The 14,551-nt window shown below is 40.5% G+C and overlaps 1 protein-coding gene across 3 annotated transcripts; it reads right to left on the reverse strand.

Moving 5' to 3' along the window:
* Positions 1-1,612: 1,612 nt before the first annotated feature.
* On the reverse strand, positions 1,613-14,551 carry dgkab (diacylglycerol kinase, alpha b). Of its 3 annotated transcripts, XM_068594002.1 has the most exons (24): positions 14,479-14,551; positions 12,520-12,596; positions 12,178-12,322; positions 11,829-11,903; positions 11,636-11,685; positions 10,821-10,895; positions 10,388-10,504; positions 10,151-10,268; positions 9,629-9,717; positions 8,610-8,690; positions 8,128-8,238; positions 7,950-8,048; positions 7,791-7,841; positions 6,380-6,453; positions 6,202-6,276; positions 5,967-6,052; positions 5,440-5,529; positions 5,178-5,338; positions 5,032-5,096; positions 4,855-4,945; positions 3,852-4,032; positions 3,588-3,708; positions 3,298-3,358; positions 1,613-3,069 (listed from the first exon to the last, which is right to left on the reverse strand). In XM_068594002.1, the coding sequence occupies exons 1-24, from the start codon at positions 14,549-14,551 to the stop codon at positions 2,989-2,991; spliced, it is 2,247 nt and encodes a 748-aa protein (XP_068450103.1). In that variant the 3' UTR covers positions 1,613-2,988. The 3 variants fall into 3 exon arrangements, with proteins under 3 accessions (XP_068450103.1, XP_068450105.1, XP_068450104.1); XM_068594004.1 differs by lacking the exon at positions 8,610-8,690; XM_068594003.1 differs by lacking the exon at positions 8,610-8,690 and having other exon boundaries at positions 8,128-8,254; positions 9,612-9,717.

Here is a 14,551-nt window from a genome sequence, read left to right on the forward strand (position 1 = left end):
TAGGATGGTTTTTGTCACATAATGGCTAGAAACTCCATGCTCTGGCATCTTTCAACTAAACTCGGTGGGAAAAAATGTACCACGAGTAGACATGTATATCTACCATCCACGTTATTATTATCAGCTACAATATGGACTCTATGATCAAAATAATAAACCATGTATGTTTTTTTAACAGTTGTAAATTGTGTTGATTGTTGTTTTACCTTCATGCTTTGAAATGATGTGGCTTGTGTTTAATTTTGTTTCCATTTTTTTTGTGAACTTTATGTAATAATTTCATTTTAAACATGATATGTGTATCTGTAATGAGATTTGATTATACAGGATACAGTTTTAGCATTTATCAATAAAGACAGTTAAGTTGGAGTCGTTTGACAAAGCATCACTTTTTGAATTATATATACATTACACAAGAACAGAAAAACACATTCAATAATAGTTATTCTGTCTGTATATAATAATATTTCAGTTATTGTGGATTCTGTACTGTTGTTTATTACTTTTTGTATTCATTATTTGTTCATTTATAATACTTGTTTTTAATCTAGTCTAATGTTTGCACAATGTGAACTTCCCCGCTGCTGGACTAATAAAGGATGATCTTATTTTATCTTATCTTACAATAACCAGAAAAGCTGAATAGACCGGCATTAGTGGAGTCAATTTAAGGGGATTGTGCATGTGTTTGATATAAAATTACAGACTAGACTGAAATGAGTCTTTCTGTCTCTTTCACTCAGTCATGCGAGAACTCACACGCTGGCATGCAGTACACAAACACATAAACACAAAGACAGAAGACAGACATTGATGGTTTTAATGAAACGGATGTATCAATTAAACAGTTTAATCTTATGATTTATGTACCTGAAGCTCAACCACAGTCTGGATACAAGAATTTGTTTTCTTACTTGTTTTTTAATGGTCCTGCAATAAGTCAATTTGTGCTAAAAATGCGTTTTGACAAGTAAACTTAAGAAAGATGAAAACTTCTGACTCATTCCAGTGTTGCTTTGCCAGCACTGGATAATCCCTGCCCACTCAAAAAAAGTCAAAGTAGATTTCACATCTAAATATAAGATGATCTCACCTACTTTTCAAGATTCGCATTTTAATTTGCAGTATGCAAATATCTTTGTTTAATCTTTCATTTCAACAACTCCTCGCTCTGCTTTCCCTTCATCATTAGTGACTCCTTATGTGCAAAGTCTGATGCCTTCTCACAAGTGTGTCACAACACACACACACACATACACACACACACACACACACACCATCCACACTGAACCTTACATTTTTGTTTTCCACTTCTCCTCCCCACTGCTGGATTAGACTTCCTGCTTTCCCTCCCACACTGATGCAAAGCCTTCCTCACTGTTCGCTGCCATGCTTTGGATTTAGGGGGATTTAAGCAACTCAGATTTAGAATTTCAATAAGTGGGCTGCATGCAGAGAAATATTGCATAAACATATAGTCTAGTACTTTACAATAAATGCACAAGACAATACTTTAAATATACACATTAATAAGTGATCATAAACATTATTTATGGCAGAGAAGCAGTACAGTTCACACTGTTGAATATGTTTTACAGTCAAATTTGTGTTTTTTTACTTTGAAAGCATGAAGCAACATGTTATTAATATCTGGGATGTATGTATTCAGGTATCTTGCTATTTGTCCCTTAAAAGAAATCAACATTTAGATGAAAATGTTTTATTTTGTATCCTCATAATAAATCATGCCGCCATAACTGTTTTGTTACCATGAGGTTACGGTACGAGTCTGTCTCATGTGAGGGATTCATATTCAGCTGCGACATACAGCGCAATCTCCCAAATATGAAAAAGGTCCGGCAGCATCTTCCAAATAGACTTGTGGTGGGTCAACAGATTGTAATTATTTCTGAGGAAAATTCAATAGATGTTGCCGATGTGATGCTGTACGAGTGCAAAATGGAGTATGCAACATTGTCAAGACACACATGCAAATGACAGCTACACAATCTGACATTACAACAAGATAGTACATGAGCAAGACGGTATGTTACATGTGTATACATGCACTAATGTATGAACTAATAGACTCAACACAAGACTACTGACACCTGAAAGACACAAACACAATCTCATCAACATGTTTCAAGTCACAAACTATATTATTTGGTGGAATACATCTTATTGTGTTACATTTCTGAAGGCTTCTGTGTAATGTGTGACTACATTGGAAAAGCCTAAGCGATGGAAGCATCGTGTTACAAAGTCATAGGACAACAACATCTAGAAAACATTGTGCGTCAGATGAGTGAAATACAGTGGAATGTTGTTGTTATACTAAACTCAATCAAACCCTATCTGTCAAAAATTGTGGAACTAATCTTTATAAAACTGTTCAGTCACATTCAGAGACGCGCTTCTCACACTGTCGCTTTCCACTGAAATAATGACATTGTATATTTCTGACATTATATATTTGGAGTTAACACTGACAGGAAAGACACAGGAGCAGACAGGTGAGATGGTGTTAGCTGCAGTGAACTTCTGGAGGCTGAACAGAGACAGTTCATCACCAGCTGCCTCAGGAAGTACAGATAAAAACTACTGTAAATGCGATTAACCATAATACAATCACAACATAACATAAGCACACATGTTCCTCATCCACACACTGTTGATACACAACATGCTCTGCTATTTAATGTACAAAAACAACAAAAATAATAATGCATTACATTTAAATTGGCACACAATCAGACTGTGTAGTGAAATGTACACTTTAGATTTGGTCCGTCGCTGTAGTCTCTGCCGTGAAATTATGTAGAATTATACCAGTGATTAAATCTAAAGAACGTAAACACTAATACTGACTAATATAGACACACAGTTACACACTCAGAGACACACTCTTTCAGCCTGCTGCATCATTAGAGTCATATAGGTGTCATGTATAAACAGCAGACCGGAGGGTGTAGAGGAAACGTTGATCTACTTGAGGTGAAAGAAGCCGGTTGGTTTTGTCGGTGCAGCCATTAGCATGTTAGCTTGGTTCTTGTGAGTTATGTGGATCTACAGGAAATATAAAACCACTTTAGTTATCAACAATTTAACTATTTGTGTCTGATTTATGTACTGAAATAGTGTTTCTCTCATCCGTGCTGCTATTATCTGCACAGAACACATTTAAGGATAATTGTATTCACTTTGTTGTACACTAGACTGCTGAATTCACTGACTTTAATGAATCTCTTATGCAACGTCTCTTTGCACTGAATTACACTGGTTTATGTCACTTACAGTGCACGGAGGCTGCATCCAGGGCTCCCCGTCGATTTGCATGGGCAGGGCTTTGATTGTCCTGCACACAGGGAGGAGAGATCTAATTATACAGCGCTATTTATAACACTTGTGAACGTTATGTCAAATATATGTGTCTGATTAGCCCAGACTGCATAGCTAGATGCTAAAATATCCAGGAACCCCCAGGCAATAAAATGCAATACACAACAATGACCCCACATATACCCGACCCTATTGGTCAGATATTATTTGTCTTTGTCATCCACCTGTAGGTAAAAGTACACAACCTGATGGTAATTTGGGAAGTCTGAGCTAGTCGGTGGCCGGCGCTCTTCAGTCCAGAGTAGATCTGTCCCATCTCGATGACTCCTTCCAGCCCCACCACCTCCAAGCGCTTGTCACTCATATCTGCAGAGTGATGAAAGAGTTTGTAAAAGATTCAATCACTATTACAAACAGCCGTGTTGATGGCATCCGCACACAGGAAGGCAGGGAAGGCTTACTGGCGATATCTGGACACATTTCTTTTGGTGATTTAGGAGAGTACGCACCTTGAGAGATTGTTTTCAGAAGTTCAGGGTCAGTAATAACTTCACTGGGCTCCGCCGGCGGCGCGCTATCAGACTTCTTGGACTCGCCCCAGAGGTTGGAGCCTCCGTGCATGCTGGGTATGTTGAGGACAGCTATGCCCTCGAGAGACATGCTGCTCAGGTCCAGAGCTCTTCCACAGCACTGGTGGGTGCAAAAACAACAAGTTGGTTACACAACTGAACGAAACTTTATAAAAACTTGACGAAACAGGTTCACTCGGTAAAATGCCGATCTCCCACCAGGTGTGTCTGCAACTGCCACTGCTGCATTGTGTGATTGAATGAGCCACAATTGGCTAATCCCGGTTTAGGTACTAATGGGCCTTAAGGGATTATAAAAAAACTTTCCATTCAATCTTGGCAAAAATATAATGAAACACACCGAGCTGTCTGCCCGCTTAGCGTTGGCTGAGTGGCGGTGATACACTCAACAGTGTGTGTACAGGTCGTTTCGCTGTCAGCGGTTAGCTGTTAGCGGTTAGCTGTTAGCTGTTAGCTTAACACACCAAGCTGTCTGCCCACTTAGCAGTGGCTGAATGGCGGTGATACACTCAACAGTGTGTGTACAGGTCGTTTCGCTGTTAGCGGTTAGCTGTTAGATATTAGCTTTTAGCTGTTAGCTAAACACACCACGCTGTCTGCCCGCTTGGCAGTGGCTGAATAACGGTGATACACTCAACAGTGTGTGTGTGTACTGGTCGTTTGCAGTTAGCTGTTAGCTGTTAGCCAAACACACCAACCAAATTACTAAAAGAAGCAGTAAAATGTGTTTTTTGATAAAGTAAAAGAAAACCGCAACCAGAGGAGATCCTTGTCGCATGCAAACATAGCTGGGCACGTAAAAAAAAATCACACAGTTTTCTAAGAGGTGGACACTCATGAACACAAACTCAAATGCATTGCATGATCTTCCTGGTGGAGCACATGATGTGTGTAGATTCATGAGAGTATTATATGTTCTAACCTCAATTGTGAGTAAGTCCTTCAGCTTCTTGCAGGACGCAGAGATGGTTTCAGAGGTGGCAAACTCCAAATACCAAAGTTTGTTTTTCATTCTTAAAAACAAAAGAGAACAGATTAATCTTCATTATTTGAAAACAAAAAACACCTGTTACACCTTTTATTTGAAAAGACTCCTCACCTGCTGTTGAACCTCTGGGGGTGTTTCTCTCTCGTGGAGTGGAAACGATGCGCGATAGAGGCATCCTGTCAAAGTCACAAGGAAATGTATTCGCGTTTCAATATGTATGATGTCACCACTCCTTCCCCGCTGAGGCAATGACTCACCACTCCGACAGAGAAGTAGTTGTTGATGATCTTGTAGGGCACAGGGTCCCCGGCCTCCAGGGGGTCCTCTGGTATCACCTGGATGCTCCAGCGGTCCATGCAAACCACCTCGCTGGCTTCGATCTCCTTCAGCGTCTCTCTCAAGTCGGACCCATCGTAGCCTTTTGTGGGATAATAGAGGACGCGGATGAAGTAAAATGGCTTCAACGTCAGTGACAAAACCTCAGGAAGGGTGCAAAAATGAACGCGCTGATGAGTTTACCTCCTCCCCAGCGTAGACAGCGAGCGAGGTCGTTCCCGGTTCCCAGAGGGAGGATAGCTATGGAAGGATGCCCCTTCATGTCTTCTTTGTCTGAAATCACAGGCACGTTATTTAACCACGCTGAAAAAAATGACTTTAATGCGTTGATTTTAGTGTAAATTCTACAATACATTAGTATTTTAGTCCTTTCACTTTAAAAAGTCACCTTTTATTTAATGTGTTACTTTGTGTCTGTTTGTAATTATGAATCTTTATTCTGTAAATTCACAAAGTGGTCTTAACTAAACTACTGGATCGACTGTACAACCTGACAGAACGAAGTAAAACTGGAATATTTTTGAATGAAAAAACATTCTTAGTAGTAACTAAACTTAAATTGAGAATTGTCTGAGTTCAAATTTCTTCCAATTTCTGTTTGAAAATTGTTACTTAGCCTTATTTTAAGTAAATGGCACCACATTTTTTTCCGTGTGTGAAGATGTTCAACCTAATTTCCTCTCATAAAACCCCAAAATGACCCACATTACCTATAGCATCCAGGACCCATCCAACGGTGCCGTCTCCTCCGCACGCCAAGATCCTGAACTCACGCACATTGTGGAAGAAGTGAAGTCTGAAGACACAAAGGCATTGCAGGAGCCACTAGTTATGCCTGTGTATTATACAGGGGGCCGTGTGTATTTGTGTGGCAGGTAGTGGCATCATTAATGTGAAGAAACTGAAGTGTATGACGTCATATTTAGTGGTGAAAGTGAACCGTACCCTGCAGCAGGACCTCCACTGGAAAGGTTGTACACTTGACGCGGGTTCAGCAGGTACTGAAACTTCCTGAGCACTCTGCGGAAAACAGAGAAGCACACACACAAATCAACACAACTAGAAGGTGAGAGGACAAGTTAAAAGAAGTTACACAAACATATGGAGACGTCAGGCTGCTCACCGTTGACCCTGCTTTCCTCCACTTTTGGGGTTCACAAACACCAGCAGAGGGTGTGTGTCTGGGATGGGAACAATCTGGAGAAGAATGCATGACAGATTAAGCTCCAGATGATGTAATTTATTTGAAGAACACATGTGCGATGTGTAAGGACGCATAGACACATGCTGTGAGTCAGGAAATAGGCTCGGTTTCAACTTTAAACTCAAACTAAGTTCAAATAACGCTGTGTTTGCTGCAGACGGCGATTTCAAATAAAGATTTCAACGATTTTAATCACCGCAACCTCAAGAGCGTCGTCCTGAAAGACCACAACACGTGAACTTTACCACAAATTGCAATAATGCAGCAGTGCATAGCGTATAAAGACACAATGAGCGATACTATTGTCATATATTATCATATTTATCATAGCAATACTATTATAGTATTTTTGTGCAATACTGTTATATCTTTTATATTTTGTTGCATGATTTTTTTTTATTATTTAAAAAAATATATTATTACTTTTTTTTATTATTTTATTTTTTTAGCTTAAATTTAAGTAATTCTGTTCTAGGAGGACCGAGAAAAATAAGCTTTTCATTGTATAGAATAACTGTTATCTGTGCTTATGACAATAAAAGAGTTTAAAGTTTTAAGTTTTCTGCTGCTGTCAAATAAAGACGTTTTTTTTCCTTTCATGAAATATGTATATTTATACATGTAATATATTTATACATGAACACCATACATTGTGACTTCTCTGTGTGTCTCTCACCAAAGAAAGTTTGATTTTTTTAAAGTATTTAAACATATTATTGCAGGCCAGAGAGCCTCCGGGATCGAACCCTCTTGCTGTGAGGTGACAGTTCTACCCACTGCAGCCTGATTTTAGGAACTTAAAACATTTTAAAAAGTTGATAAATGTGCTTTAATGCACATTCATAAGGACACAAAGCCAACTGAGCCGCACTGCCAACAGAAGCAATGTATTTATTCATGTATTTCAATTATGCTGCAGGACGTTTCTCTGTAAGCTTTTTGTACTTTTTACTATTGCTTCCTTTTAAATACGTTGAAACCAACACTATTTCAGCTTGTGACAGGAGGCGAGTATCCGGTTGAGTATCTTTGAATGTAAACACGGGAGCAGTTGGGTTTGTCCGGGCGTATTTGACCAGGACTTCCTCCAACACCCTGAACTGTTACAAACAGACTCCAGAGACACTGGCACGGCCCTTTTTTAACATGAAAATCCTCCAAAAATAACACGATGAATCACTAAATTTTGAGATTCTCCCAAAAGCATTGATATGCAGATGGTAGTTTGAGCGGACAACTTGAAGGAGACCTCGTGAAACAAAACACATGGGTGTACCGTTGGGAAAGGAATAAAAAAAAAAGTGTGTAGGACGATTTGATAACAGCAGACCTGCAGGATGTGGCCGTCGGGGGTGACGTTTAACAAGCTGCTGTCTTCCTCCTGCAGGAAACACGGGACGGTTCACCAACAAACACACAATTAACTTACACTTATCCTAAGAATCTCAAATCTGCTCAAGCCAAGAACCGGCGGCGCTGCTCATTTCACCTTTGAGACGGCCTGTATGGCCCACGGAGGCAGTACGTGATCTTTCAGAGGGCCGCAATCACAGGACGATAAGCCAGAGAAAAGGCACTCGTCGTGTCGCTTCAAAAGACAAGTCTCAAGTTAACGCAGAGCAAAAGAGATCGTGTCGTTCATGTCCAAACACGCACACACTCCTCACCATCTCCTGGCACCACACACAGCGCCTCCCCACCAGAGTCTTGATCTTCTTGTGGCAGACCTGACACTTTGTGGACTTGCAGTCCGCTCGGATCCAGTCGTGAGCCGCTATCTGAGACACACAGGAGAAGGAGAAAGAAAGGAAGAAAGGTGTAATTCAACTACTTCCGGTGCTTTGTCCATTCCCAATCACCCAGAATCTTCTCCACTAATTATTCTCCTCATGAGGCCAAGTCTTCAGGCGATGATCAACTTTCATTCCAGGAACAACATTCATGTTCTCTGCGACGGCGCCAAACCACAAACCAACTGAATGACCTCAGGAAACATGCGTAGTTTGAATTTCAAAGACTCAGCACAGACCACACCCTCAACAGAGCAACTGCGGAGACGGCGTTAATTAGATTTTACATCATTTTTGGATAACCATTGACAGACGGACACGCATCGACAGAACAAATATCCCGAGAGCGCCGCCGGCACCTCATGAAGCGGCTGACGAAACTTGGGCAGTTTACTGCTGTGATCCTTTACAGGTTGCGAGTTGTGGTTGTGGTTGTGACACTACACAGGGAAAAAAAAAACAGTGAACACGTCATTGTTTACAATCGTGCAAAACCAGGACATTTAGGAGATGTGCAGAGCAGACCGTGCTGTAATCTGCACTTAAAAGCACTGATGGGCTGCACTTATTACATGACTTATGACTAATGCACTGTGATGTTCCCTGTGCTTAATGTGTTTATGTTGCTGCTATTTATTTATTTATTTTTTACTGTGCATGTCAGTGAAAAGAGGACAGACATTCTTGACATTGAAAACAGTCAAAATAACATTTTTCCAGATTTGGTTTAAATGTGACATAAAAACTTTAAAAGATAAAATGTAACATATTCCATCATTTTCTAATTGTTGATTGATTGAATTGATCAGGAACATGTTAATATATTATCAGTCTGATAGAGAGCTCCAGCGTTGTTAAAAAACACAGACGATCACACAACGACCATCCTGAATCAGGAACGATTCGCTGAAAATAGTCCTCAACAAATGCATTATTTTCTCTTTTTGCATGACATTTGCGAAAACTACTGCGCCCTCTGTTTTAAGACGTTTATTTTTTGAAAAAAACAACAAATAAATACGATCAATATGTTAGAAAAAGTGACTCAAAATCCACCAGAGTAGCCTGAAAAAGAAGAAAACCTGAAATAATTGTATGAAAGTTTATATGGAGCAGAGCCGGTTCGTGGCTAACGCTACGCTATGATTGGCCAGTCTGCGTTTGAGGGGCGGGGCTAAGTGATAATCAATTGGTTGGTGAATGGCTACCACAGTCGGGACGTTGGAAAAAAGTATTGAGAGACGGAGATGTTGAGCAATGTTGGGTTTGATTAGTTGTCATATGTTGAATATGAAATGACTAATCATTTCATTTAGCTCCAGTAAATGTACATTTAAAGGAAATGGAAGTGAAGTGCAGTTGTCATGTGTGTCCTTACGGCAATCTCCTTATTAGTCCCGGCAAAGGTCCGGGCACAGGGTTCAGGGTTCTTGTTGGCACAGTGACTGTGAACGGTGTACTTGCAACCTGAGGGAGGAGAACAAATGTCACAGGGACGACTGAGTTCAAGATAAATTCTTCTTAACTCACATCTAGCACTCAATAAACATGGATCACGTCATGAAAGGGGCGTCACAAACGTGTCACAAAGCGAGGGAATCTGCAGAGGAGGAGCGCCCAGGCAGAAAAACAGACGGCTGATGTCTGAATTTCTGGTCTTTATGTTTCTAGGTAATTGTTGAAAGACCTTAAAATAGAGTTTATCATCTAAAAACCTTCACCAATGATTTAAACATAGAGAAACATTGTCGTTAATCATGCGTTAATATGCTGTGATTTTACTGGTCCGGCCCACTTGAGATCACTATGGGCAGCATGTGTTCCCTTCACTAAAACCAGTTTGACACCCCCGGCGTGTGAGGCGCACTGTCGCCCCCTTGTGGCGGCCTTGGGTTCTTACAGGTGCAGCAGAGTCCCTGCTTCCTGAGGCCGAGCAGCATGCCCTGACACACGCTGCAGTACGTCGGCTTGTTGAAGTGCTTCAGCCTCCAGATGTGCTGTCCGTCTCGCTCTGTCATCTGCGCGTGAGAAGAACCGCAGTTGACCACGCCGGAAAAACAATGTTGAGTCGGTCGGTTCACTCATTTGTGGGGGAAACTCAAGTGTTGTGCATGGAGTGAAATGAGTGTTCTGTCACCTTCAGTCCGAGCAGAACAAGCAAGGGCACATTGTTCATGCCGCCCTTCACCCATTCCTCCAGAGTCACGGTCCCACTGTCATCCACGTCGATCGCTGTCATCATGTCTTTGAGCACCTGTCCAAGTACAAAAACATCTGCTGCTGACTCATCGTCTAACCTCCTTTTACATCTGTCAGCTGCTGTTATTAAGTAATGATGACGTATATACATTCAGTTTGCATTCAGCCCATCTTAGGCATTTACTCAAGCTCTCTTTCTGATGTAACACGCGCTACCACACCCCTCGTGTCGACATCTCCTGAAAAGACGGGTGTGGTAACGGGTGAGGTGACAAAGACGCCTTCTGCAAAAGCAAACACGATCCCACGGTGGAATAAAAACGATCACACACGGCTCAAAAATGACAAATGAATCAAAATGAGACTCGTACTGGTCGTAGTTCGGAGACGTCCCAGCCGAGGTAATCAGCAGCTCTCATCATCTGGGTGATGATGCGGTCCACCTCCTGATGGAGAGACGACAGCGGTCACATTCACAGTTTCCAAATTCATTGTGTGCAAAATACTGAGAGCTCTGACAAGCTACAAACAAAAAGTCCACACTATCTAAGCAGGTACACACACACCTCCATGAAATACAACGTAATAAATGGAAGTTAAATACAGTCCAACTGCAGTGAGGTCTTATTGTTTCATTAGTACTTGTTTGTTTATTAAGATTGGCTTAAGAGTTGTGTTATTTTCCCCTTTTTATTTAAAATGGACGGTTTCTGATGATCCGACTGGTAAAAGATCCTAAAGAAGGCTTTTCAAACATGCAGTGGAGGAGCCGGGCTGTTGTATTAATTAGCCTTTAGCTATAATTTTGAAAAATGTGTGAGGGTACCGTTAAAATGTTGTTGCATCAGCAAGAAATACACAGCTGGATGTTCACTGTCAGGGGCATTTTCTGTTCTGCATATTCAACATTTCAACTTATAAAGTACACATAGAGAGAAGGATAGTAAATAATTTGACTTTTTAGTGTTTTTTAAGGGGTTTAAGACCAACAAAACAAAACAGTAAGTTACACACAAGACCTTTTTTTACCTTTTTTTTTACCGAACTTTTGCAGAATTAGTTGTCAACAATAAATGTAAATGTGTGTCAACTGTCCCAAGTGAAGACAAAGGCCTCCCACATGGGCAGTGAGTCGTAGACACAGTTAGCCGCTTGAGAAACTCATCAGTGACTTTGAGTAACTTACAGAGCTGTCCAGGAGTTTGTTGCAGTCTTTATCGTAAAGTTTGAAGGTAACTAGAAACAAAACAAAGTCAGTCAACAATCCGACCATTTCACTTCCTCAGACCTTCCAGATCCTCTATCATTAGCGGCAAAATGTTAATGAAAAGTTGAATAAATATGTCACGAAATGTTCAAAACGGGAGGATGAAACCAACATTCGAGCTTCTCGCGTGGCTGTCCTTCCTCCAGCACTGAGAAGTAACAGGACACGTCACGAAGGAAGACGCCACCTGGAGAGAAAGAAACACAGAATCAACCGTTCCACCAGATTGGAAACCGTTATTATATCTCTGAGATTTAAAAAGATGTGCTTTAAAATCTGATGGAGAAAGTGTCCAACAGGAAATACTCTCCAGAGTGCTACTCTGATTGTTGTCAGGATGTTATCTGGTGTATTTGCAGCTACTCTCAGAGCTGAGTGTGACTGCAAAGTGCTTTCCAATCAGCACCTGTCTGATCCATGTTGTAATGTAAGAAGGAATCAGGCTTTTTAAGTGGAGGTACCTCCTCTGGGCAGAGGGCTCTTGCTGGACGCGTCGTGCTCCACATGTTGAAAATACTGGAAAAGACGTTGGCAGAAATCTGCAGGGAAGTCCTCCACCTCGAGGTAAGTCTTGAGAAAAAGACAGAAACCCTCTGCGTCCACATACTGGGGGAAGAAACGAAACGTCAGGAGGAAGCCATTTTTGAAGAAATTCAATTATTTTAAAGAATTAAAACCAAATAAAATAATGAATTTTCTAAAACTTTGTACAAAATGCAATGGAAGAAATTGAAAATAACTACCCTGTAAAATAATAGCAAGACTTTCCACATGTGTTGTCGACCTGTTGCATCATGACTCACCTCTCCGAAGCTGTGCTGCGCCAGCCGGCCGCCGGGATGAAACTCCTTCATCACGTCTTTCAGCCTCAGACTGCTGTCTGCAAAGAGAACGCCGGGAAGTGGATTAGAAATCAATTAGTTTCTGATACGAATCTGTTTCGAACAGGAAACTACAAGCAGAGAATCTTATCGCTCTTTCTCTGTTTGTCCCACATATTAATCACCGAGCGCTAAAAGACAGGAAACAAAATGGAAGTCATCACTAAGTGTGGACATGAGCATGCTGTGTGTATCCTTCATTAAATCAGGGCTGTGCGGTTGTGAGCGCCGAGTGTATTATCCTTTCATCTATTAATCTATTATCCTCCTCCTCCCAACACTAAAAGCCTACATACCCATTTCATTACATTCAGCTAAATATTTTTAGCCTTTCTGCTTCCTGTCAACAGGTCAATTTAATTCTGTATCAGTGCGGCGAATAAGCACACGCACTTAGAGTTTGGAGTTGTTGTTTGTGTTGTTTGTGTTGTTGTGTTGATGCTGAACGGCCCCTCGCAGGATCTATATGGAGCAATTTTCATGTTGAGGAACGTCCTCTGTAATTGATGTGATTTTTAGTGACGGCTGCTGCGTCCACTCTCTGTGGACATGAGTTAACCTCCACAGGGCCGATTCTCAAGTGTGAAGCTGGAAACTCATTAGAGTAAATCATTGATCAATCAGGTTGAAGAGAAGTCTGCACACCCAAATGAATCAGGATGCACTTTTGTTGATTCTCACAGTTTCTATATTGTGTATTCTGCACACAGGTTCCTGTTTACGGCCCTGTGTCGTACATGTATATGATTACAAGAGCTTTCTGTTGCGTATAGTGTGTGCGCTCTTCTTCTCTTCTTGTCTTTTGTGTTTCTCGACCTTCACTCGTCACAGAGCCGACCATTGTCTTTCCCACAACTTACTAATGATATGTTTTGAATACAGTTTTAATATTTTTAGATATTTTTACTATTTTTACTGACACCACGCTGTTAAAATAGAAGCCAGTAGCTCACCAGCTGTACTTGTTGGTTAGTTTTGCTTTTTAACTAACATCTTAATTGATATGCTCTCAATATTTATCCAAAAATGTATATTAATTTGCAAAGTAACTAGTAACTAAAGCTGTGAAATAAATGTATATTTTTTTCTGAACTTGTCGTGGAGTAGAAGTAAAGTGGCACGGAAATAAAAGACTCAAGTAAAGTACATTACATTACATTTCATGTCATTAGCTGACGCTTTTATCCAAAGCGACTTACAATGAGTGCATTCAACCGTGACAACAAACTCAGTGCAAAGTGCGATCAGTAAGAGCATCTAAGTGCTGCCAAAGTGCCACTGTCTTTATTCAAGGTACTTTTAGTAAATGTACTAAGTTAGAAAATACGTAAAATACTTGCATTCAAAATCTTACAGCAGTAGAATAATATTCTTTAGGTATGAAAAGCTAAACTGTGATTGTTGTAGTACATTTGACCGTCGTTATCGATGCATTAATGTGAAGGTGCACATGTATAGCTGTAAATAATTTCCATCACAGTATTAACTGTTCAATCTGTAACAATGTGTCACATTTTATAAGTTAAGTTGTTGTTTATGAGCAAAGTATGTATTGACAGATAAACGCAGCGCAGTAAACAGAAAAACATTTGAGAAGTTGCATAAAACGGAAACAATTCTTGAGTTCATGCACTTAGTTTATTAATATTCTTTAATACACATTTAAAGTCATAAGTAAATATAAAGGCAGTCTTACACAATGACAAATATTTCGACTCTATTGATCTACTGATTTCCCAAAAGACAGATTGTGTTGCTTTCCCCCAAACACAGCTGGGACTGAGATGACTCTTCAGCTGGTCTCTTAATGTGTTACAGCGTTGACATGCATGTATTAGTAATAACTCTAGAAATACATGTTAGTGAGAAGATGACACTTACATTCCATGTAATGCTGCAGCTGGATGAAATCCACGGGGGTGAGCGACCCTTCTGTGTCCTCGGATGAGGCCAT

The sequence above is a fragment of the Clinocottus analis genome, unplaced genomic scaffold (assembly GCF_023055335.1).
Source record: "Clinocottus analis isolate CAN_PGR_092001 unplaced genomic scaffold, fCliAna1.0.p SCAF_3, whole genome shotgun sequence".
NCBI lineage: Eukaryota > Metazoa > Chordata > Actinopteri > Perciformes > Cottidae > Clinocottus > Clinocottus analis.

Coding starts and splice junctions, on each gene's coding strand:
- dgkab (XM_068594002.1), bottom strand. CDS start 14,551: ATGGCCTCATCCGAGGACACAGAAGGGTCGCTCACCCCCGTGGATTTC. Junction 10,269..10,387: donor TTGTTCTGCTCGGACTGAAG/GTGACAGAACAC, acceptor TCTCACGCGCAG/ATGACAGAGCGAGACGGACA. Junction 8,691..9,628: donor GGACTAATAAGGAGATTGCC/GTAAGGACACAC, acceptor TTCCCTGTGTAG/TGTCACAACCACAACCACAA.